General features: G+C 41.1%; 1 protein-coding gene across 1 annotated transcript in view; it reads right to left on the reverse strand.

Annotated features, from left to right (window-relative positions):
* The window catches only part of akap9 (A kinase (PRKA) anchor protein 9), a 65,653-nt gene that overhangs the window by 20,790 nt on the left and 19,064 nt on the right, over positions 1 to 25,799 (reverse strand). Inside the window, exons 8-24 of the mRNA XM_085347021.1 lie at positions 22,831 to 25,704; positions 21,865 to 21,927; positions 20,351 to 20,496; positions 20,113 to 20,185; positions 19,880 to 20,000; positions 19,586 to 19,683; positions 19,094 to 19,199; positions 18,304 to 18,526; positions 16,814 to 16,865; positions 15,638 to 15,973; positions 15,126 to 15,407; positions 12,243 to 12,370; positions 11,857 to 12,044; positions 9,645 to 9,877; positions 4,175 to 4,337; positions 1,975 to 2,069; positions 231 to 348 (exon numbers count right to left, since the gene is read on the reverse strand). Of these exons, the coding sequence (XP_085203147.1) occupies positions 231 to 348; positions 1,975 to 2,069; positions 4,175 to 4,337; positions 9,645 to 9,877; positions 11,857 to 12,044; positions 12,243 to 12,370; positions 15,126 to 15,407; positions 15,638 to 15,973; positions 16,814 to 16,865; positions 18,304 to 18,526; positions 19,094 to 19,199; positions 19,586 to 19,683; positions 19,880 to 20,000; positions 20,113 to 20,185; positions 20,351 to 20,496; positions 21,865 to 21,927; positions 22,831 to 25,704 (5,299 nt within the window). The remainder of the gene's footprint in view (positions 1 to 230; positions 349 to 1,974; positions 2,070 to 4,174; positions 4,338 to 9,644; positions 9,878 to 11,856; positions 12,045 to 12,242; positions 12,371 to 15,125; positions 15,408 to 15,637; positions 15,974 to 16,813; positions 16,866 to 18,303; positions 18,527 to 19,093; positions 19,200 to 19,585; positions 19,684 to 19,879; positions 20,001 to 20,112; positions 20,186 to 20,350; positions 20,497 to 21,864; positions 21,928 to 22,830; positions 25,705 to 25,799) is intronic.

Genomic DNA, 25,799 nt, shown 5'->3' on the forward strand with positions numbered 1-25,799 from the left:
ACAAATAAACATTTTATTGACTTGTTGATCTTTGATCTCTGTTCCTGTCATTGTTTTCACTATCTAATTACAGCTCATTAAAAATTGATTTAATATAACCAAGTAACCTTTTGACCTCCAGACCAACTGGTGTTTAAAGTTCAGACCATGTTAACTTATTTCCAGCTGCTTTGGGTCATTTTAAAAACACACTTCCTTTATCATCATTAAGGGAACGCCGGGATACGTACGAAGCTCACGGGGCCCGGCGTCCTCCTTCATTGCGTCTTGTTGCCGTGACAGCAGCTCGCGCTCTTCCTGCATCTGAAACTTCTCCTGCTCCAACTCATGAAGTCGAGTACTAGTGACCTACAAGAAAACACAAAAAATGTGGGGCTGTTTTTTACGTTTGATATTCTACATTTGCCTCATTCATCATAACTTTTGGAGTTCAATGGACAACGATTCATTTCAAGGATGTAAATTTACAATTTTATTTTAAAATAACCATTATTGTATTTGTCTAAAAATACTGGGTGATGCAGATGCTGTAATCTGTCTTTGTATCAGTCTTTGTTTTTTAATTAAATTGGAGCACATATTAGTCACTATAGCAGTAACAAGTAATCTTCCTGGGTCAACACAAACACAATCAGAAGCAGCATAAACACAGGGGTGATAAAAAGTTCTTTCACACATCAGCAATAAAGGGATAAAATAAATAACAGACTTGGCAAACAAGGTACACACATTGAAATCAAAATTGACCATTATTACTAGTGTACAGTGAGTGAAGTATTATTCAAGTCTGCACCACAACTATCATCAGTCTTCACAGACATGCTGAGTAACCCCAAGATGATCTGTTTCAGCTGCACTCATGTTTCCATCAACACAGGGTTGTACTACGAGAGCGGGATTAATGTGTCGAGCTTAAAGTCGGAGTTTTCACTTACACAAAAGGAAATGACACAGTTATATATCTTTTTTAGCTAGTTACATCACGATTATGAGTTTCAGTTTAAAATCAAGTGCCTCATTTTCACTAACATCACCAAGCTCAGCTTCAAAGTTACAGCAGAACAAACTGCAAGTGGCACTGTTACTATGATTTGCTAATAAGTCACTGTTACACTGCAAGAATTGCAGCTGCTAAAAACACAAAGAATACCTAACAATCAATAATTAATCTCACTTTAATCTGCTGACAAACTAAAGACATTTTCACATCTCTTTCATTAGACTACAGGACAGCAGCCTTTAATACTTAAATGTGAAAAGTTTAAAGCTTCAGAGCTTGAATTGAAATGTTTATTTCACCGCTCTGTGCACTAAATCCCAAGATTAACGATTTTCTGCAGCATTCATTTCATGTTTTATTTGCAACAGTGTTGCATTTTACAGATTTTTTTTATCATCATTTTAATCAGATAATGTCTGTGACTCGACTAGGTGGCACTCATAGGATCAATTTGTGCAGAAGAATCATGTGACACACAAAACACCTCTTTTTATGAGAGTATAGACAAAGCATGATGCAGAAATCCCCGCTTAACAGAGAAAGTTGATAACCACCGTCGTGACTGAGTTTTAGGTTTTGTAAAACCAGCTAATTCCAGGAAAGCCTGACTTTGTTGGGAGTGTGGTGGACGCAGCATGAACTACAGTACATGTCACTCATTAATGCATTTCATTTTGTGGCTCCATGGCACTAACAAACACAAACAAGCTAACTTAACACACAAAGAGGATCAGTTTTTACAGTTAGTTTATCATCGCTCTCAAGTTTCAGGGGCTGAAACCTGAACATAAAACATGAATATGCCACTAGTGCAGACCAGTACTATTAAATGACTTGGCCACAATTGAACTGAATTCAAACTTCTGCGTCACGTGTCACTGTGCTTACATCTGAGCCACTAATGTGCCAGAGGCAGAATTACACAATCATGGTGTCAAGTACTTAGTAATTGGATTAATATTTTTCCTCCTTACCTGCAGCTCTTGCTCGAGACTCAGTTGGAGCTCTTCCTTGTGACGCAACTGCTCCTCCAGCGCTGCCCGTTCACCCGTGTATCCATCAATCAGACCTGACAGTGGACAATGTGAGCAAAAACTGTTATAAAGGTTGCAGAAAGAGCTATTTATGCATATTCACAGCTTTTTGCTCTCTGATGAATTGACGGATCTACTCTAAAGGAGTTTCTTTGGGTTTTAATACTGGCACCAATTCAGATGAATGAGCATTAAGAAGAAGGATGCAATAAAATTACAGGTTACCAACAACACACGCACGCACGCACACCGACACACAAAACACATTGTATGTGCATATGTGCACGCTGAGGCACAAAAACACGAGTGAGAATGTCTGACCCATTTTGCTCGACATGAATATGTGACCGAGCTGTAAAACACAATGAAATGCTCTAAATGATCTACAGGTCACCAAGCATTATGCACCAGGAAATCAATTCAACTTCATAGACGCAAAAAAGGAGGCATTCACACACTCAAAACTGATAAGGAAATGTTTATTTTGTCCTGCTAGAGCTTCCGCGAGTCTATTTTCTGACTTGATGACAGCACTGAGAGACAGTAGGCGAGTGTCACCTGTGCTGTCAGGTGATTTTATCTCAGACATATCAAATTGAACTTAAGGTGTGTGTAAAGTTTGCCTAAGGAGGGATCTCTCCATGATCAGCAATCAAACTCACATGATTACTTGCTTTAAAATAACAAAAAACATCATTAACCAGATAAACGTAAGCGTCTTGGGAACCTGCAACCACATTTAAGGTGGCAAAGAATTACTGCACCACATCATCGTGATCTTACAGCTAATCTGACAAAGCATTTTTCCCCTGATTCAAACATAACAAAAGCAGGACCTGTTTGTGTTTTCATTGACATCTAATATGTTCCATCAAGTCAAGTACCTTTTGTCAATGCTGAACCTGTCTCTTGGGTTGATTCAAAACCAGTTTGAAAAGGCCACACCCTGAGGTTTTAGCTTCATGGTTTATCCACACAATGGGGATTAGATTTTTCTTCTCTTTCACTTAACTGGTATGTGAACAAGAAGATGTCCAAAAAACACACGCTTAGCAAATTTCAAACACTCCCTTACAGAAGAAGCACCTGACACGACCAGAAAGGAACAGCTGCTCTTGTTTACATGATTGACTGAAAATTACCTCCCAGCTGTTTTGATGAATGAGACTTTTATGTGTGTATAAAATGAGGATTAGTTGATTTTCTTTGAAGTTACTGCTGCTAAAAAAAAAGTTCTAAATGAGTTTTTCCACATCTAAATCAGGGGTCAAAGGACAGAAGGTGTCATGTGATGTACAGTTGCAAATTTATCATCACTGTTGCAGCCCTACCTATAAAAGTATGAAGTTATTTTATGACATCAAATATTTGCATCTCATCTAGGATTACTGAAAACAAACACTGCAACAGGATCTTCAAAAAAAAAAAAAAAAAAAAAAGTGAGATTAAAAATGCGATAAACTCACCGCTGCTCACAGCGTCCACACAGCTAATCAGAAGGGAATAATTGTTGTACTCTACTGCTACCAAACTGGGCTTTAAACGACAGTGTAGTGGATGTAGTGGGTCCCGTGAGTTTCTGGTGTGAGCATGCATATGGGTGCAACAGCTGACCCTAATAGGGCAGCTGTCTCTGACATGGACAGCCAGGCCCATCGCAGCATTCAAACTACTCTACTGGACTTTAATAGCTGAAATATTTAAATTTGTTCTCTCGTGATTACTCTCACCACCATTCACAGTCCTTCATAATGTTGTTGTCACACAGATGCAATCAAATGTTCAAACACAAACCCAAAGACAGGCTCAGAAACAATAATTACCATTTGCTGAGTTCTCACCACAGATGGCCTCTCAAACAGCTGATCCCATCACTCCCCGTGACAGCCTCCAACCCCATGCACACACATTTTCTCTAATCATTCGTCAGACTCACTTTATCACATCATCGATCAGAGTCTAAGAGGCTACTGTAAAGGAAGTGTCCCTTACAAGGCCCACAAAGAACGAACGCTTCCCTGGCTCACATTAAAATTGATCAGCACTTAAATTAAAATGAAGCTATAGCTCAGTTCCTTCAGTCACTTTGTAAGAATCAACATAAACTAGAAGGTTTTCCTACATAAAAGTAAAACCTCACCCTCCGCTCGGTGAAGTTCCAGAGCCAGCTGCTCCCGTGCCCGAGCCTCCTCCATCACCCTCTCCTGCAGCTCCTCCTGCTTCTGGAGGAGCTCGTTCATCTCCTTGTTGTGGCGGAAGGACTCCCGCATCAGCTCAGTCTGGGTCATCCGGGCATGTTCGACCTGAGAGGAGAAGTGGAAAGAGATGATCTTTAACAAGAATGAAGGCATCTTTACAGTAAAGAATCTCAATGTTTCAAACATTACTATGAAAATGCACTATTTCATTAAAGCCCACTAATTTTACATACAACTTTAAATTTTCTACATCAGTGAATAGAAGATGATGACCAGGACATCTCTCATTGAAATGAAAAAGTTAAATTCTGGTTTGGACAGCTTGATGATTATTTTTATTGTGATATTATAATTGTACCCCACGTATAAAAGCATTTTAAGCCTCTTACTGCTGATGTGTGTGTCATTTTACACAGGTGTCAAATTGTGATAAACCACCTATATGCACATATTGATTAGAACTGACGTGCAGAGGAGGGATAATGGACACACTGGACATATCATGTTGAACATGCAGGAGGAAAATATGAAGATCACAGAGAAGATCCATGCATGGAGTGAAGGAGGACATATGCAGAGGGTTGGTGTGACAGAGGAGGATGCTAAGGATAGGATGAGACGGAGGCAGGTGATCCTCTAAAGCAGGGGTGTGAAACATAAGGCTCGGGGGGCCAGAATCAGCCCAGCAAACTTCAATCCACCCCCAATAAACAACTTTGGAGAAGGTAAAAGAAGGCATAAATTTTGGACTTTTAACTATATTTTCAAAAGTTTTACAGCTTTATGTTTACAGATAAAAGATTTCCCACATGGGCATTAATTAGACACCAAAATAATTAGGCAATAATTCATCTTCTTTTTTTTCTTTTTTTTAATAATGGGAGGATGGGCTACACTGTATCCATTACACACTATTCATTGTACACATGGATACACTTTCTGTCATTTTACATATTTATTTCTTACAATTTAAGATGTTTTTCATTTCATTACAACATCATTTCTTTACAATTATACTTCTTTTTCTTATATTAAGGTATCTTGAGGATTAAATGTGTAGTGAAATTTCTTTACACTGACAGAAAGGGGATCCCAAAAGGTTGATTTTGTTCATCTGGACGTAGCATTTTCAATGGGAGAAACGTTTCGTCACTCATCCAAGAGACTTCTTGAGTCTCAGCTGCCTGCAGGTTTCCCCAACCTTTCTGAGACAGAAAGGGTAGTTTCACCTATGTGGCCCAATTACAAGGGGCTGTAAATTGCTCACAAAGTAAAATGAATTTGACATTCCTGCCCTAATTGGAGCAGCTGAAAGAAGAAGAAGATCCAGATATCGATTTGAAGTGTATCCATCAGTCTATTTAAGAATAAGATTGTCAACTTGTCCAACTTAATTTCACCACAGGGGTCCTGAAAGCTGTCCCAGCTGTTACTGACCTCAGAAACACCTGAAGCCAATTTAGAACAACCACACAACAGTGCTAACCACCATACCACTACACTGCCCATCTTTCAAAGGATTTACAGCAGAAACAAAAACTGGCAAATCAAATTAAGTATGTTCAAATTAAAAAAGTGTTGTGTAAGTATAACAACCATTACAAATGCTTTGACAACAGCGTTCAGCAGTGTCTGTGTGCAATGTTGTTATGATAAACTTCAACATGTGTGTTGGCATTGCGTAAAGGGCCAGCTAAAGCGAGTAATAAACTGTGGTTGTGTGCAGGATGTGATACAATAATTATATCATCCTTGTGCAAAGACCTGCTGGTCATGTGACAGAAGGCATATTTTTCTTGTGGACAGCTATGAAATCATTAAAACGCAATAAACCAGGAGCACACTACCTCATTCCACACTACATTTTCCATAGATTTCCATATCTCCCTGAGCAAAGGTCTGATTGTAAAATTATGGGAAGTGGTAACATGATCCTACCACAGAGAAGTTATAATCGTTTACCAAGTGTGCCTACGTGGAACGGTTCAACTCACACCTGAATATGTAGATCTGAACTACTGAGCTGTAAAGAGCAGCACAAACAACCTCCACAAGTATAATTTACACACAGTCCATCTGTGGGTTACCAGGTGTAAACTTACTGTATAAGGGGGAGTGGGCAGGGAGATTTTGGAGACGACTTTAAGAAGGTGGCCGCTAGTCCTGTGATTGACATGTGAAATCTGTGTCTGCACCACCACAGCGTTTTTCTCGTTCAGCGTGCTGCAAAATGGGAACGGTCGAGGAAGGGGTATGCGAGATTCCACCTCGTACACATCCTTGTCCTCCCCTTCGAGCCACGTGCTGCTCTGCATACTCGAGTTCCAGTAAGAGCGATATGAATCCATGGTAGACGACGTACGGATGATGGGAGAACCTCACTTTGAATCTTATCTGAAGTCATCAAAAAGGATTTCCAGGTGCTGTTATCCGTCAGGCTGAGCTAGGCAAACTGAGAATGACAATGAAGTCCAGCGGGGGATGAAGGCGTGAATAGTGTTGTGGATAGCTCCAAGCAACAGTTTCTATGTGTTTGGTACGCTCGGCAGAAGAGTAAACAATCTTTGGAGGTGACATTCACGTCAGCTCAATCACATACTTTCTGGTTGAGGTAGAAAGAAATCCAGGTAAATGCTGAGAGAGAAAATCATCCGGTGAGGGTGAGGATTTTATGATCCTACTAGAAAGTGTCATCCTCGGCAGCAGGTGGAAGTCATTTCTGGGTCCAGCAGGTTAAAGAGCATTCCTGACCGTGACTGCAGGAGGTATGTAAACACAAAGACAAGCATTTCTTTGCTCTATGCCTTCTTTAAAGCTCCCCAGCCTTCTCTCTGCTCTTCTTTTTCTTCGAAGTGAAACCATATCATACCGCTCAGTGAAGCTCACACCCCCACATCTGCTCCCGCCTGCTCTCCTCTCCCTCCACTCGCTTTCTCTCTCTGGAGATTCATTAACAATACTATGCCGCTGTAGCAACCCAAACCTGCCGGGAAGCCTCCCACTGGCCCCCTTTTTAATTGTTTAGTCCGAGCAGCAGTCGGCCAAGGGTGAAATGACAGTGCTCAGATCTGTAGTCACTCACTCTTTCCTTCTTACTTCCTTCTAGGGTTGCTGTCATTCCCGCTCCACGCATGCTCCCGTGCTCTTACCATAATATCCCTCACTACTCTCCTGTCAGGCGAGGTTTAATTACTACCAGCGAGAGATACTCTCACACTGCTAAACTTCCTTTACCCATCTCTACGCTTCTGCCACAGGGGGGAAAAAAAGAAAAAAAGATTCAAATCCAAACCATCCAAAAGCATTTTCAACAGACGAGGGCACTTTTTCCACTTCCTACATTCATTACAGAGAGCAGGATACTGCTGGGGGAAAAAAAGTGGGAGGGAAGCAGGTGTGGCTTCAATCCTTAGAGCCAGAGGGCTAGGTAGATCTCACACACACACACTCCCTATACACAGAAATAACCACAGACAAAACACACTCCCTTCAGAAAGCTGTCAAACCAGATTCCTTTTCCTGTGCACAGCAGAAAAAAAAAAAAAGCAATTAAGGCTTTTTGACACGCTGCCTCTTGGTCAAACCTAAAGTAAAGTCTCCATTTGTAGAGTCAACTTTTGAATTTGCTGCACACGAGCAATTTCCACATCTCGCCCACGTATAATGGGAGTGGGCAATAACCACGCAAACACCTTCCCCAGGCAAATAATTTACAGCAGTTGTTCAACAGACAGTTAACATTCCTGATCGGGCTTGTTACATCAATCCAAGACATGATCACTTAGCACCAGCCAGAGACAAGACAAATGAACACAGGATCAATAGCAGCAGGAAAATCACTGAGACGCCATTAGGGGCTTTGTTGATTACAAGTTTATGGGAGCGATTAATTGCATGTACTTGGAGAAGTACACACAAATTAAAAAGCAGCTTGTAGAAACTTCAGTATTTCTTTACCGGAGAACAAATAAGGATCATTTTCACCTTGTAGCAGTTTCTTAACTACCTTTATAAAATTATTTGGTCTATATGATGCCAGAGAATGGTTAAAAGTAACTATTTAAAATTACTAGAGCACATGTTTCTCTGTTAGAAGAGTTCTGGTATTGCTGCTTAAAATTATTTGGTAACCCAAATTATTACTCTTAACAAAATTTGGAGAATATACCCTTTGAAAAAACAAACAAACACGCCAAAACCCCTAACAACCAGTGATTCCATAAATAACAGTGTGGTGTAAATGGATGCTAAAACAACAGCCTGAAATTTCTTTAAAGCTATTTTTAGATTGCCACGATAAAGCTCACTCGAGCATGAATAACACATGAATTTCAGCCGCTGGGGTGATACACTGTGCATTCAGTTACTGTAACACGCTCACTGGCCTAGTTAGACTGGCCTCGTCTCTGCGCGTTGTCACAGGATATGCTCTACGTGGATGGCCTAAGGGGAGGGGGATGGAGTTGTTCTGGTGGAACTGGACTACGATAGGCTGGGAGGCCGGACAAAAGCTCTGTGTAAATACTCCTCGTATCTACAGGCAACCGCTGGGAATGAGGCTGCTCTTTTGTGTGCACGAGTTTCTAGACAGGACAACTTTGTTGCCAGTCACATTCTGCCACCTCATCCCTATTATGTCTCCATGAACAGGAGTAGAACGAGAGAAGGGGAGCGGGGTGACGGAGTTGAGTGTGTGCATTTAAATACTTTGACAAAGCCTACATGTGTCACTGGAGCTTTCTGTTTATTGGTAACTTTTAGGGACATAAACACAGGGTGATTCATGAGGGATTGTTCTGAAACCTGAACCCACAGAGAACCAGTTTCACTGGACAGAGGACAATAAGCTAGGGCAAGGTGTCAAAATGAGTCAGAGCAAGAAAAATGTCAAATATTAAAGCTTGTGGTCTCTTGCTAAACTTTAATTTATTATCACTTAATGAAGGCTTAATTAGGAGAATGATACCTCTGGTTCCCTGGAAATGGTTTTTATGAGTTGGTTTGCTAATTAATGAAATGAACTGAGTTAATCGGTTAGTTAAAGAGGTACTTTTGGGGGATTTTTGATCTTTGGAGCAAGCCACATGAGCCGTTTCCCCTTGTTTCTAGCCTGTATGGTAAGCTAACTTCCTGCCAGCTCTTCCCTCATATTTAGGGAGCAGTACTCGTCTTCTTTTGCAAGTCTCAGGATGCAGAGAGTACCAGTAAATATTAAAAAGATCAAGCATTGTTTGGGCTTTTTTATTATTATTATGCATGCTTAAATAATTTTTTTTATTATAATTGGGTTAAAAATAACTAAATCTGCCCATTAAGATAAGACTCACAGGTGAGCTACCCAATAAAAAAGTTAATAAATGAATGGAAGGGGACAACTCAAATCATTAACAACCAACAATGCTTGGGGTATACCTGGTTAGTGGTATCAGTGATGGCCATCAACATTTTCTCCAGAGCTGTCTGCAGTCGGCTGCTGATTCCCATTAAATATTCCTCGTTCTCGAGCTGAGGCCCTGGCCCGAGCAGCAGACTGTCCATCATCTGCTGGGACACTTCCAGACCCTCAGGAGTCTTCATCTCTCTGGACCACATGCTCACATTGTCTGCACCAGTCTCACCGCCCTGTAAACGTCCTGAAGTATAACCTGGAATTTAACCAGAGCAACAGAAGGCAGAAATGCATCATGTTTGTTTCAACGTGTGCATATTTTAAGTTAAATCTAATAGTCTGTATCTAAAAGTTCAGTTAGGGCCTGAGTGGTGCCTAATTTGAGATTAACCAAAGTACTGCGGGGAAGCAACATGGACTCACAGATGCTAAGTAAGGACGCAGCAGTTTAAAGCTTCATGTTTGGTAAGCATTAAAAATGCTAGTCATATGCCAAAGAGTGCTAAATATATAACCAAAATAAGGGTGAGCGTGCACACATCATCCAGTTCAAACCGGGTCCAGCACACTCGCATAACTGCCCGTAACACAGCTGACAGATTATGTAACTCACATTATGTTATTAAGCTCATAATCACACAGTATCATGACAGCAGAAGAAGAAGGCAGCGCGACATAAAGATGCAGCACAACAGGACAAAGCAGCTTCTGAAGGACACGAGCCGGTTTTATTATGACGCTGGTTTCTCTAATTGTAACCACAAAAAAAATGTGTGGAACCCAACTGGCTCTGTTCTTAAATGAAAGACTTCTTATGCAACCTGGGAACAAAACTTGGAAGAGTTCACACTGTGGGGGGTAATGCAAAACAAACTAACAGAAAAGTTAATGAATTGATGTGGCACAAAAACACTTAACGCGCTGTAGTTGCTGTGCAACACGGGCACACTTATGTGTGGTGTTTTGTGACTTTTACAGGCATTTGTTGCTCAACTGTGTTTTAAATATGTTTTCATTAAAAAGGGGAAATGAGATAAAGTGCTGTCACGGTTGCATATATAAACGTCACACAGGTCGGTGATTCACCAGCTCCAACTGTTTTGCATGAAAGTATGTGATAAGACCAACCCCGATCTACCGTGCATACACGACTGGCTGGACTTTATGACCGATATCAGTCATGGGACAACAAGCTTTTGAGAAAACTTGTGCAATAAAAAAAAAAAAAGACTTAAGTGTTACGTTGAATGCCTCCCAGATAAGCACAACCATACTTTTTAAAAATACTATTTGGCTTTTTATTCCACTTTGACCTGCAATCAGCAAAAGTCTGTTATAATAGGAATTTGTACAAAAGTGCCAAGAATGTGTTGTAATCCTCAGTGTCCTCTTTAGAGGTAATATTTCCCCCCAAAAAATAAAGTAAGAAGAATAAGGATTATACTCGCTTGTGGTCTCCACAGACGGGTATTATTATAATGTTCTTATTATAATATTTCTCAGTCTGTTTGGAGAGTGCAGGCATACGGGCGGACATGTTTAGTGTCTGTGCAGTGACAACCTGAAATGCATGCATGATAAAGTCTAACATTGGACTTACGCCAGGTTAGCCAAACAATCGTCTAACCTCTGATGTCCTATTGATGACCTGCAGGTCACTGATTACTATGAGCAGCTATGTTTTTTAGGAAGTATCAAAATAACAAATGAATCCAGGATCTAAAGTTAACAAGAGACTGTGTTGTGCTTAGCCTCCATGGAGACATAACCCTCATCTTTAATCATCCATTTAGGTCAATCTAATACTTTTCTAACACCTCAATTATACGACCATCAGCACTGTTATCTGCATCTGATCGCATTAAATGTTCGCTTGCCAACTTTTTCCACAGAAGGCAACATCTCCTTGTTCAGGCACATGGTACTGCATTTCCTATTAATCACAGAAGCAATTAAATTGCAGCTACAGATGTAGTGTTATTGCTTTATTTTGTGTTTTGAGCGAGACTAATCAAATTTGAAATTCAAGTCTAGAGTTTTAAAGAAATCTCAAGAAATTAATCAGTGTCGTTTTTGATGATGACTTTCGTACTACAAGGTCAGCTACTATCAGCAGTATTTTTAGTCCAAACACATAATCATATTTTGAAGTTTTGCAGTCTGCTCTTTCACTTGTTTGTTTGGCTAATAACTGGATTCAGTATTGAATTACTGCTGAATCTTGATGTTGCTCACCTGTGTTATAAAGTCGGAGTGGCTCTGTATTGGCTGACTGTGTGGTGGAGTGGGGAAGTTGTGCTGCACCGGAAGCATCACGCAGACTCTGCATGTGGAGGCCCATCGTTTCCTCTGCTGCTGCTGTGGTCTTCAAGACTTCAACCAGCACCTGACTGAGCTTCATGTTGGCTTTACGCAACAAGTTTCTAAAAATCATCAGAAGATGAAGAGTTAGTACTAAACTCATAAAAAAAAAAAAAACTGAAGAGGAGTTCACATGTGAACAACTGGATAGATAAATATGTGTGCGGCACTCAGTCAACAGGCTATCATAAAAACAAACTGAGCATCTGTCCACACAACAGTGATGTGTTGATACTGAGAAAGCATGAATGCAGAGGTACCTCTCAGCCTCTTTATCAGAAGAATCTTCGTCGTCCTGTGAAGACCGTTTGCGTTCATCAGCCTTCGCTGTTCCCGAACCGCCTGGATCATCATCGTCCTCTGCTTCTCCATCACCGCCATCTTCCTTCTTTAAGGGTTGGACGGGCAGCAGAGAAAACACAGACAGCAGCCCCGTCATTGCAAAGTTTCGGCCGCGTAAACACTCCTGAAAACTCTCGACAGCAGCGGAGAGCGTGCTGAGCGTGCGCGACCATTAGTAAAAGTGAATTCAAATCAGGCCCAGCAAGGCGCACATAGACACACTGGCCTTTTTACAAGCGCACACAAAGACACACTTTAACTCCCTTGGAGCTGAGAGAAACACTACTATCTTTGTGCTGCTATGGCAACAGGTGCACCTGAGGCACAAAGACTGGCAGAGGCGATAGCTCCACCTCCTGGAAGAGCCGCAGTAATGCGAAGTTTATCCCATCGTTTCCCCCAAACAAACAGTTTATGGGATCAGTTTACTAGTTTGGCTCAAATCATAAGTGACAAACCAAAATAAATAAATAGTTGGAGACATCATCTTTCTGCAAAACTGCTAACTAATGTGGATCCAGACATTCTACTGGACTGATTACATGCCAGGTGTTAATGTAGTTTGCAATACGAGCGGAAGTTATTTAAACTATTTCAGCACATGTTTTGCATGCTACTGTTTCCTAATATTCTTTAGTAAGAACACAGCACTGCACACTGTGACACCTGAAAACAGGAAAATGCATTTAAGGCACTGACACTGAAACCAAGGTCAGACTGTGAGTGTCTGTGGTTTGTTGTAGAATATGCAAACTACCCTAGTCATCTATTTCTGAGTATTACAAAAACAAATTTAAATGGATTTTTTAAATTCTTTTCCTAAATGGAACCACAATTAACAAAGCTGGTTTAAAAAGTAATTGTACAATGTCTCGGTCACTCCAGGGAAAACGCTGCGTGGAGACAACAGCACAACCAGAGCTATTGCTACCTTGTGTTATGAATTTGAAAATCTGTTGCCATCTATAGAAATTCACATTAGCTAATAGCATCCAGTCCAGTCAGAACCTTCTAGATATGAAACAGAGACTCAGATGGTTTAATTTCAAACCCCCTCCTTCCCCCAGAAAAACAGGCAGTTGGCAAGGCTGCTTTTAAATAGGACTACAACCAGAACATAACTAGGGTAACCAGCTGAGTGTGGCCGACTTGTCTACTTTTCTAAATTACCCAGAAATTATTTGCAAACGTTCACACTGTCTGAGAGTGATTGCAGTCAGCCTGAGCCAGACCGACCGTTTGGAGGCAAAACGGCTCAACTTTTCATTGTAATTGCCATGCAATCAGAAGTGGTCAACCAAAGGCCACGAGTATTGCACACTCAACGTCTGAGTAGTCAGCTTGTAATTAGTCTCTAAAAGCAAAAAACACTAGATAGTAACTGATCTTTTCTAGTTGTGTGGAGGTTGATATTTTTCCAATTTCAGTCAGACTCTGGCTGAACCAGGGATCTCTTTTGCACAGAATTCATTGATATTATAAACAACTGATAAATATGCATTAATCTAGAAGATATATAGATATATAGATATAGAGAGATAGAGAGATAGAGAGATAGAGAGATAGATAGAGATATTCTCTGCTATAATATGAATATTTATATATTAGAGCCATTGCCTATATTTTGTGAACTTTGTGATATATTGTATTATTTAATTTAGTTTATTTAGTTACTGTTCTAATTGTCTTGGAGCAACTGTAACCACATAATTTCTTTAGTGATTTAGTGAGTAAAGTATTCTGATTCTGAAAATTGTACTTTTGAGATTAAACGGAAAGCTTCAGCATCACAGTTTGTAAATAGACCGACTGTATGTTTTTAGGCTGAAAAGATTTGCCTCTATCAAAAAAAAAAAAAGAAAGAAAGAAAAGTTTTTGCTATTTATTTCTGTGGATCATTAAGATGTGGATCATTTCCACATCTTAATTTAACTTTGAAAATGTCTCTGCAAAGACCCAAAGTAAATACCATAACACATATGAATAATTTAAGGTCCAGATGCATTTTTCTCATCATTACAGTTATTTTAAACCACTTACTGTTGTGCATGAACGTTTTTTTTAAGTATTTTTAAGTAGTTTTTTTTTTTACTATACTATATCGTTAGCTTCATAGCATAAGTGCCTAAGTCATTGACTTAGTCAAATGACTTAGGCAATTATGCTATGAAGCTAACGATATTAGAGAGTGGGCTGGAGTAACTCGTACCACAAGGAAAACTCAAAATGACAGCCTCTGCTATCACACAGTTAAAGCTTAATCATGCAGTAAATGGCTGGTGAAGGCAGGAGGAGTGCTTTGAAAAATAACATTATATTCAATCAGCACATGGAAATCAGGGCACGCAGGGTAGATAGTTGATGAAACTTTACAAATTTCATAAATTACAGCATCATTTGACTAAAATACTTAAAAACTTTTTTTTTTTAATGAAGTAGGTGTGTGTATGCAAAATGTGGAAACTATATTGTAATACAGAACCAAACTGCTTCCTCCACATTATTGATTAAAGTTCTGCATATAAAAAAAATCCCAGATTCAGGAACAAAATTCAAGCTCATAGTTCTCAGGTAAGAGTAGCCAAAAAGCAATACTACTCTTACTACTTAAAAAAAATAAACGATACATAACGTAGATTCAACCCAAGAGATGCAACACCTGAACTGTGACATGGTACATCTTAAAATTAATGACAGCAGCAAATAAGTCGGTCAGAGGGAATAAATGTATGTGTGATGTTGGTTGAAAGTGGAGAGCAGATGCACACATTGCATATGACGGCTGAGTAGATGACACTGACCTGCTCAGGTCCTGATTTTGCAGATTTCTGCAGCTCCTCCTTTAACTTCCTAATCTCAGTGTCCCTCTCTACGAGCTCCCTCTCCAGTCTCTCCCTCTCAACTTCTTCCAGCCTGCTGCCTGCAGTGAGGGAATCTCTGGGAGTCGGCTCCTCTTTCTCCCCGTCCAACAGCGCCTCCTCGTCCGACTGGGTCTGCATGGAGGAGCTTGTCTCACGGGCACGCTTGTTGATTCGAGCCAGCTCAGTCTGCTGTGCAAACTCCACAGACATCTGAACTATAGCCTAAAAAACAAAAACAAAAAACCCATGGGTACAAAGACATTTTCTTCATGATTTTGTTTAATGTGAGACACAATGGAGATCTAAAAGTTTCATTTTTGGGGTCCACAAACTACACTATAAACGTCCACGACCTGAGGATCAAGCCTCTGAAAACAAGATCACACCAGTTGATCTCAGGGGCTTTCTCGACCTGATATTTGCACAAAAACTCATAATACATGTCCACATACTCTGGCGACTTCCTCCTCCACTCTCTCCCGGTGTTGCTTCTCTTCCACAGGGACCTGCGCGGCTACCCCGAGGCTCTCGGTGGAGCTTCCAGCACCGCTGATCCCGTTGAGATCCTGCTCTCTCTCTGCTCTGTCTCCCGGTCTCCCCTCCTGTTCCCTTTCTTCTCTCAGTTGCCTCAGCTCATTGCTGTGCTGTTCTTTGAGAGCGGCGACTTCTTGGAGGTACTTGTGATAGAGCGCTTTCCTCAGTGCCTGCAGTTGTGCTGTCAGGCCTGCAGACCTGACAGATCGGGACAGCTCCACATCTTCCTCTGACAAATCCTCCCCACTCAGCTCCTGAAAAGAGTGAAAGAAGTCAGAAAGTGTACAACAGCAGCAGTGTGTTAAAACGAAGCAAGCTGTGAAGATTTAAGTAATGAAAGTTCCTTAAGACAGTTCCTGAAAAAACCAACTCCTCTAGGTAAGCTCCCCCCATCCTTCATCCACTGCTAAATACAGCATTTTGTTCTCCCTGCCTCCCAGACATGATAAAGAGATAAAGCGATGTCTTGCGTTACAATACAGAAACACTTTCCACTAACACACTACCACTCTGTCTTGTGATGAGACATTCCTTGTCTATTTCACAGTCATTCGCCTTCCTTGCCGTCTTGCTGCAAGCTAGACGCTTCAAATCAAAAACATACAACGTCGGAAAGTGCCTGATTTTTTCCTCAGTTTATCCCCACTTCTGTCAATCTTCCTCTCTTATCTCTGTGTGAGGATGTGAGAGCCTGAAAACATGAGCCATGCAGTTTTGAGGTCAGAGGGAGTAAGAATGACAAACTGAGGAAAGAGAGAAGTTGAAATGGCTTAAATGGACCGCAGTTCATTCACGCAAGACAGAATCCTCCTTTCATGCAGCCACCGAAACTAGAATACGCCCGCTTGGTTAAAACGGCGTTATGCAACATCCAGCCCCTTTTAATCGTTAGATATAGGACTAACTCTCGATGCTGGTTGTGGAACTGAGGCGGGGGATTTAGGGCACGTTTTACCCTGAAGGCTTCAACTGTTCCCTCCTATCCACCCTTACTGTCATAGCATCTTAATGCAAGTTCATATTTCAGCTTGTATTACGATATGCTGCGTGTGACGTGGAAGACTTAGGAAGAGGGTGAAGTGGGGAAACCAAACCTTTAGTTCCTCTCTGTGCTCCTCCATCCTCTCAGAGCCGGACTCTGGAACACTGGAGAAGCAGAAAGACAAAATGCAAAGTCAGCATCGACTGTGACGTAAAACAAGTTTAAAAGTTTAAGAATGACAGCTGAGTGGGTAAAGATGAGCACCTCTGAGACAAAAAAAGGGGGGTATTCACTGCACTGTTCAGATAAAAAAAATAGTAACAAAGGAGAACCGTCAACTCAAGTTTTATTACATTATCATTGAGCCTGCATGCTTTATCTATCATTTCACACAAACGTTGTATCTTTGTCCAAAAATGTATGTAAATGATCTTTTCAATAATGAATAATGAGGCTAACAGATAAAATAAACAAAATTAAATATGCTGCAACTCATCATTTTTGCTTTTTAAAAAAAGGTTTACAAGAAGTTCATTAAGTCAAACGCTGCTGATGTAAATTTACTATTTATTTTAAAATAATGTTTAGAAACAAAAAAAATAAAATTACTGAGTGTAACCCTGCCCCTATGGAGTAACGGAGTAATTTAAGTAAAGATATATACGTAAGAATAATTTACTTGGATATAAAATTGTGACTGAATTCCACATCTCTGGAAATCTTTTATTAGACTTAAGTCAGGAGAGGAAAACAAGCTTATATTTACAATCTCAAACAGTGGAGGGCAGCAGCGTCTTAGTTATAAAAGAAAAAGAAAGAGACTGATTTCATGCATTAAAAATATATAAATATGTATTTAGTTTATCATATCTCTAACTCAAAGTATGTAGGAAGCATGAGCTAGCACATAAAGGCTAACTTTACTGCCCCGGAAACCAAAAGCTGGATGCGTGAAAACGGATTGATGGAAGACACAGGATATATAGAGTTCAGAGATTATGTTTGAGATGCAACTGCTTACAATTTGGCCACAAGGTTATTTAATTAAAGAAAATGGCACTTAGCGTGTGGATTTCTTTTTTTATTGCCTCCCTTCTCTCTGAAAACCACTTGTAAAGGCTGACAAGGTACTTTCACATGTTTGTGGGCGGCCTAGTGAATATTTAATTAGTTAAGGCTTTGTTGTCAACTGAAGTGGGTCAGGTAGCTTCCACGTGCTGCACAGGATGTGCACACCAGCTTGTGTTTGAAGTTATCTTTAGTACAGTCACTCATGTCACTTTGTCTGTTCAGACTTGACATACACAAACTCGGCCAACTGAGCATTAAAATGAGTCCGTGTGTTTCAACGTAAACACGAGATGTTATCAGCGCAGCTGCAGTGCTGTTTAAAAACTAAAAAGTCTCACATGAAACAACAATGGAGTGTAAAGTCATCTATAAAAATTAACTTCGGGGTTTTAAATGTTTTACAGGTTTTTTCCCCCCCAGTGAAAAATATCTTATGCCTTGTTTTTATCTGTGCAAGTTTTCTTCACAAACTAATTTGTCTTAAAATGCGTATAAACATTTAAATAGGGTCTCACTTAACTGGCGCATCACCTGTATTGGGTGGTGACCTCCTGCAGTCGCTGCTGCAGCATGAAGAGCTCCGTTGCGTATCGCTCCTCCGTCTCTGTGGCCTGCTGCTGGTAGTGAGCTCTGAGACGCTCCATCTCTTGCCTGTGACTCTCCTCCAGCTTCAGCTGCTTCTCCTTGGCCTCGGCCTTCAGCCTCTGCAACTCCATGGTCAGGGAAGTAGATGCACCGGGCAGCTCCTCCAGATCTAATCGATACAGAGGTGAAATGTGAAACTAGAAAGCATCAGAGATTTAAATTGATTAGAAGATACTTTTATGTTTGTTCTGGGAATGCAGCCTGCTGCAGTGCCAAAAGCCTACATGCATATATCTAGCAAGAAATGAATGAGCAGAGAAATAACTTGGTCACAATAACATTTACAGGTAAAAGATAAACTAAATATTTCTGGACAGAAGAGTCAAAACGTTGTTTTGCTGTTTACTGCATTGCATTTGCATTCTTTTATACACATTTGAGAAACAGTCTGAATACAAAGCAGTTTATGCAAAAATTAAAATGCACCATGTAACCAGGACACCAGCTCAAAGTATGAGGGACCTTCTGGGCACAAAAATCATCACACACTTCAACAGCACAACTCTGCAACACTTTAAAGCCTGCAGCTGCAGACAGCTTACAAGAGAACGAATAATAGTGATCCTAAACCTGGGATCTTTAAGATGTATTATTATTATTATTATTACACACTTACATGAGCTTTGACATATAATAGCGTTTAATTTTTTATCAGAAAAATGAACTCCAGATTTACCTTTGCTTGCTGAGGGGCTTAAAGAGGCGACCTGTTCTCGGAGATCAGAGATCTCCTTCTCACTGTTGCTCTTCAGCTCACTGAACGCTGTCTGCAGTTCATTCATCTGGAAAACAACAGATTTAGTGGGGCTCTTCCATGCATACTTTAATTTTTACTGGTCCTCAAAACAAACACTTCAGAGCTATAAAATATTATTTCCCATATAGAATAATTTCCATAGCAAAACCTTTTACTTTTCAGTTTTATACTAACATAAAATGATACAGCACAATTCATGCACTGATGCATGCAGTCCAACCTGCTAATTAAGAAATTTCACAGCCAATGAAACTACATAAACAATTCTCATTATTTCTGCTGTGAACATATTCAAATATTTGATAATGAAATATTTGATTGTGATAAAACAAAAGCTCAAAGCTTGGCTGGAATTAGCTTGTAGTGTAGAACTGAAGCACAGCTTGTGGCTGCGGGTGAGTAAGTTTCTACCTTGTTCCCATCGTCTCTCAGCAGAGCCTGGAGCTGTGAGAGTCGACGATGTTCCTGCTCAATCCTCTCTCTGACCTGCTGAAGCTCTCTGTAAAGCTCTAAAAATAAAAAGAAAGAAAAATAAAAAGAAGGGTTACATTTTGTTTTTGTATCCGAGTGTGCACCTGCAGCGGGTGAGGTAAAAGCATTTAGTAGCCACACAGTAATTAACGGTGACCCCGTGGTGCCGCATTCAGGAGACTCATGTGTTTTATTACATGCAATATTTGTTTAATGTACTCGTTAAAAGCGTACCTCTGGCCTCCAGGATCATGGAGGTGGAGTCACTAGTTACTGGTTGTTCCTCTGAAGTGAGCGGCTTGCTCTCTGCATCGACGCTCACCAAAAACTTTTCACCAAAGATTTTTCGAAAAGACTAAAAAGAAACAAAGATGAGGCTGAATGAGATAATAATGAAGCACCACACTTTCTTTTTTAAAAAAAGGGCAAGGATTCACCAAATTCAAATATTATTCCTTAGTAATTACCAGAATAATCGCAGTGCATTCTTCAGACACGGCTTGCATCACATCCTGGTATTTGAAGCTTTTTTGTTCATCTAAGAAAAACAAGCACAAAAATTATGTAGGTAATATAAAATCATAAAGGTTTTGATGTGTAACTATAAGCAGGCAGTATTAAAAACAAAATCGTGGAGGACACATGAGCCCATCAGATTGCTGCTCTGCTTTGCCACAAACACAGATGCACACAAAGCTCTCTATCTGCTCACCGCGATCTTTCAAGCCTTGCAGCTGCAGCTCCAGAGAGCGTGTGCGGGCATCGGTCTCCTCCTGCAGCAGCTCAAACTGGGCAGCGTGGATCTGAGACAGGCTAATGCGCTGGGCCTCCATTTGCAACCTGCACTCACCCTTAAAGCAGGAAGAAGAGATCATCTCATCAACATCAAATAACCCATAATGGGATGTGTCTTTTCATACAGATATTCAGTATATGTATGCTATTAAATATATATACACACACAAGTACAGAATTATGATATTTATATACAAAGGAAAAAAAGAGAATTAAATATAATCACATATCAGTTATAAATGACCACAAATTAAATTATGCAGAATACTACATTAATGTAATAACCAGAAGACATAAATTATTAAATAACATAACGCCAGCAATCATATTTGTTTGGCGGAGCCGTGATACGAGCCATCTGTGTTTAGGATGTGAGGTCTGCTATTATCACTTCTTTAACGAGGAACAAAAGGCCCACGGTGAGGCTTCTCTCTCTAATTATGCATCGTGCATTAGCACAAACTCATTATGGTTACACACTTGTGAACCTGCGATTCTGTTACCTTTGATGTCAAACGTTTTAAAGTGCACTCTACATTCTGAACAGGGTGTACTTTAATGACGCCATCTCCCCGTTCGCACTACACCTGACGGATGCAGAGCAGACTCTTTTCAAACCTGTAGCTATGCAGATGCTGCTGCTTAAAAACATGCAGATGAGAGATGGTCAGTGCCTAACAAGCAGATGGCAGCTGTGCTATTATGTGACGCTGCTACAAAATGACATATTTTTACTCCAAATACTGAAAAAGGAAAAGCTCAAATATATAAAACAATTCCCATATTTGTTTTTAAGAGACTTGCTAAAGTGGGAATGGAGTGGTTTTATTAAGAAGTAGTCTACAGTCTAGTTCCTAATGTTAAACTGAGGTTTTTACATGTTTACAGAGATTTTAGGAGCATATTTTTTTGCACAGAAACCTGCACACTTTGTTAGCTTCTCTCTTCAGCAACCGCCTCGGGTACTGTCAAGGATTATCCCCAGCTGCTCCCTGACATCAAGGACCATTTTACTTTGAGAAACAGACTTTCCCCCCCTTACTGTATTCCTTACAGCATGCTTTTCCTCTGATGACAATTTTTATTTTCAATTTTTCGTGAGGCCGTCTGATACGACTGCTGATGCAGAGTTTATTTTTCATTTTGCCTGGTGAAAATTTTCTGCCTACACAACAAGCACATCCACTTGATAATTTGAGGCACGTCGAGTGTGGAAATGATCAAATCTCGTTGCCTGTACCTACTCGTGAACAGGAGGAATTTATTCATCAGACGGGTGTAGGATAAAAGCACAGGTTGCACTGTACTGCAGCTGTATGAGCGGGTTGTTTTTTAAAAAATATTTTGACCTTTACATCGCGCTGTTTGATGCATCAAAGCAACTGAAAACCAAAAGGCAAGATGTGAGCTTAAGTGACATTTACATGTTCGGTCGGCTCTCCCTCGACAGCGTGCTCCGAGCCTCCGGTCGGACCATGTCCGCTCACCTAAAGAAGCAAGCAAAGTAAATGTATTGTAGTTTTTAAAGCTGATATTTTCCCACAAGCGCTCACAAATAAGACAGCGATGAACAGAAATGTAAGATGCACTGCTATGGATCACTTCCTGAGTGGGAGCATGGAGTACATCTAGTAACTCTTTCCTAAAAGTATCCACTACACTTTACAAAGGATGCAGGGATTTTATAATCTCCTGTTTAACCCAGTATTAACTCTGCACAGAACATCAGTAAAGTCCTTTAAATAGAAATGTGGCTCTTACACTGCAAATCAACTACATATCTACTAAAGTAAAACTTTAAAGTGCTGCGCTGACTGCTTTTCTTCCCCATTTCCAGCCATTTTAAAAAGCAGCATTATTACGCGGAGTTTGAGGAGGAGCTGATTATAAATATTGAATAGCGCCTCTTTAAAAAGTAGAAATGAGCAGAATATCAATGGACACTTCAATGCAACATGCAGGCTGCATTGAGCGTGCATATTTCCCACAATTACCTCGCTGAATGGTTAAACTTGAAACTGTATCTTTCAGCACAGCAGCCTGACTATGTTGCTCAGTGCTACCTTTCAGAGCAAGCCTGAAGGCAATCTGCAATCATAACTGTGTCTCACTACAGAGAAAAATATGTCAGCGCTGAAACGCCTCAGTCACATTCTCTTCAATATTTCAGCAAGATCTGGCTACGAATACACAATCAGCACATTTTTTTTTACAAAGCTAATAATAATAATAATAATAATAACAACAGTGTTAACACCAAGTACCCCAGCATTAATTGTGATGCAGTTTTAACTCTTTTCACAAGCTCTTTCATCATTTAGACATATACTGTAAAAAAGGCAAAGGAAAACGGTAGCAGCGTGCTGCAGCAGATACATGTGAGTGCCTACCTCTCTGCTGATGTAGCCTCTGCCTCCGTCTCCCTGGTATCCGTCAGTGGAGTCCTCCTTACCGGCCCCCTCTCCTGAACGAGACGCAACCTGTCTCTCCATCTGAGGCTGCATCTCATCCTCTGCAGCACTTTTAGCTCTCTCTTCTTCAGTCGCTGCCTCCTCTTTCTCCTCCCCTTGTCTTTCTTCTCTGCTTTCTGAAAGAGCTGAGCCCACTTTGCGCTCCTGCTTCGACCTCTGCCGCCTCTTGCGCCTGCTTGACCCTGAGCCTGAGGATTTCTGCGGGGAGGCTCGTCCTTCAACAGGTCCCTCCCCCGAGGACTGCACCGCTGCCGGGGACGGAGTCTGTGAGAGCCTGTTGAGCTCCAGAGTCAGCCGAATGGCGTCTCTCTCGTGTTCAGCTGCCTGTAAGAGGGACTGAAGAGCCTTGATCTCTTCCTGCAGAGACTGAATCTGAATGTGATGATCCACCGAAGAACAAACTGGCTCAAGAGCTGCCTCATCTTCCTGGAGCTTAGCTTTTCTCTGGGCATCCTGCCCTCTTATCTGCTCTGTCGTAATCTCCTGCTCCTTTTTCAGTTCCTTCTCTAGGATTTCATTTCGGGCAATGACCGCCGAGTTTTCTCGTCTCACTTTCATCAGCTCTTCTTCCAGTTGTCCCACTTTGCTCTCTGTAAACATTAATTGCTCTGTAACTTCAGAAAGCCTTCCAGTCAGGCTTTCCTTCTCATTCAAAGTAACATTAAGCTTCTCCATTAGTTCAGTAGAGTGTTTTTCAATCACAGCTTTATCAGTTGTGTCCTCCATGTTGCTGCTCTCCTCCAGCTCTCGAATCTGTGACTGAAGGCTGGCAATTTTTGCCTCAAATTCAAGCGTCTCCTTCCGTGTCCTCTCTTCCAGCTGCGTCTTTGCCTCAATGAGACACTTGTACTCTTCCTTCAGCTCCTGATAATTGACCTCGAAATTCTTTTCAGCAAAAGAGAAAGTAGTTCTCTGCTTTTCTACTTCTTCCCTAAGCTCAGCTACTTGTTGCTGGATTTGATTGTTCTCTGCCGTGAGTGTCTCAATTTTCGTGATTTTTGAGCCAATCTCTTCTTTCAAAGTGTTATTTGATTGGATCAGCGTCTCCTTTTCCTGTTCATGCTCTTTAAGCTTGTTCTCCCAGTGCTGCTCTCGCTCTTTTGCTTGGTTTTCAAGTACGTCCGTCTTTTTTAGTATTGTATGCATTTCAGTCTCCATTCTTGCTCGTTCTTCTCCACCCTTTCTGAGTTCCTCAAGCTCGACCTGGAGCTCTTGGAGCTGCTGGACGAGCTTGTCTGTTTTAGAGCTGTGCAAAGCCATCTTCAGGTCTTCTTTGAGTCCAAGAATCTGGTGCAAAAGTTCATCCCGTTCTGTGGCAAATTCTTCTTTCTCCCTTTGTAACAAACACACTTCTTCTTCATAACCAGCACGCAGCTCATCCAGCGCTTTCTCGTGTTTGATAGCAGCTTCATTGAGAAGGTTTTCTGTGTTTAAGAAGTTCTCTCTTTGCAAGTCTTCCCTCAGATTGGTGAGCTCTTCTTCATGACTAAACAGAAGCTGGGTCCTCAGTCGTTCCAGCTCTGCTTCCTGTGACTCTGCCATGCGGTCCAGCACAGCATCCTTTTCCCTCTCCATCATCTCCAGCTTAATCTTGTAATTGGTTATTTCAGATTCATGTTTAGTTTCAGCTTCTTGTGCGGCTTCCTGAGCAGCAGACAGCTCACTCCTCAGATTGTCAATGGTCTCTTGGAGCTGCTGCAGCTCAACTTTTTGGCTTTCCTGAGAGAGAAGACTGTGGGATACCTGCTCCACTTTGTCGTTAGCTAAATGCAGCTCTTGAAGAAGACCATCCACCCTGGCCTGCAGGCTGACCTTCTCTCTGGCTACTTCGCTAAGCTCATGTCTGGCTTTTTCGTGCATAGATTGAAACTGCTCCAAAGTTTCTTGGAGCTCCCTAATCTTAGTGTTAAGTGCACCCACCTCAGCAGCACTGCCAGTGGGAGTTTGGGACAGTTGTTGAGCTTTTAGAAGCTCGAGCTCTGCGTGATGTTGCTCAGTCATTTGCTGCACTCTCGCTGCATGCTGCAAATTAAGCTCCTGCTTCATCTGGACAATTTGCTGGCCGTACATCTCGTCCAGCTCCGCCCTGAGAAGCTCCAGCTTCCTCTCGGTCTCTCCCTGCATTTTTTGAACGGTGTCACTCTCAGACATGCTGCCCCGGTGACAACGCTTCTGCAGATCTTCGACTGTGCCCATGAGCTGCATGATTTCATTAGATGACATTCGCTCTTTCTGTCTGGAGGTCACAAGTTCACTCTTACAAATTTCCAACTCCTTTTGCTCCGTCTCCAGTTGTAATTTACAACTCTCTACTTCATTTTTATAACTCTCCAAGTCAGACCTTGTGCTTTCCAACTCATCCAGACATTTTTCCAGCTCAGATTCCTTTACAGCCATTCGCTGTTGGAGCTCGCGCAGATGTTTCTCTGAGGTCTCCAGCTCATCTTCGAGCTGCGTAACAGAACAGTCACGTTCTAAAATGACTGTCTCCTTCTCTGCTATAATGAGATCTTTCTCATCTGACTGCGGTATAATATTCTCATCTGTAGTCCTTCCCACATGAGCAAGTTCATCTCTGAGCAGAGTCAGTGACCGCTCATGTTCTGTGATTATTGCAGTTTGCTCTGAAATTAACTGATTTTTCTCCCTCAGTGTTTGTGCAAAAGACCCCTCTGCTGCTCTCAACTCTGTCAGTGACTGCTCCTGACTCGAAATAAGGTTTTCTTGTTGAGCAATCAGCAAGTCCTTTTCATTTATCCTTTGGACAAATGATTCTTCAGCTCTTCTCCCTGACTACGAAGACAATTACATCTTAGAAATGCTTGGGCTACATTTAAAAAACACACTGTGCAACCAATTTAATTAAACACAAAAATATTAACATGTAG

This window comes from Diplotaxodon limnothrissa, linkage group LG22 (assembly GCF_057381915.1).
Source record: "Diplotaxodon limnothrissa isolate DT_005_m linkage group LG22, D_limnothrissa_male_GT1.1, whole genome shotgun sequence".
Classification (NCBI taxonomy): Eukaryota; Metazoa; Chordata; class Actinopteri; order Cichliformes; family Cichlidae; genus Diplotaxodon; species Diplotaxodon limnothrissa.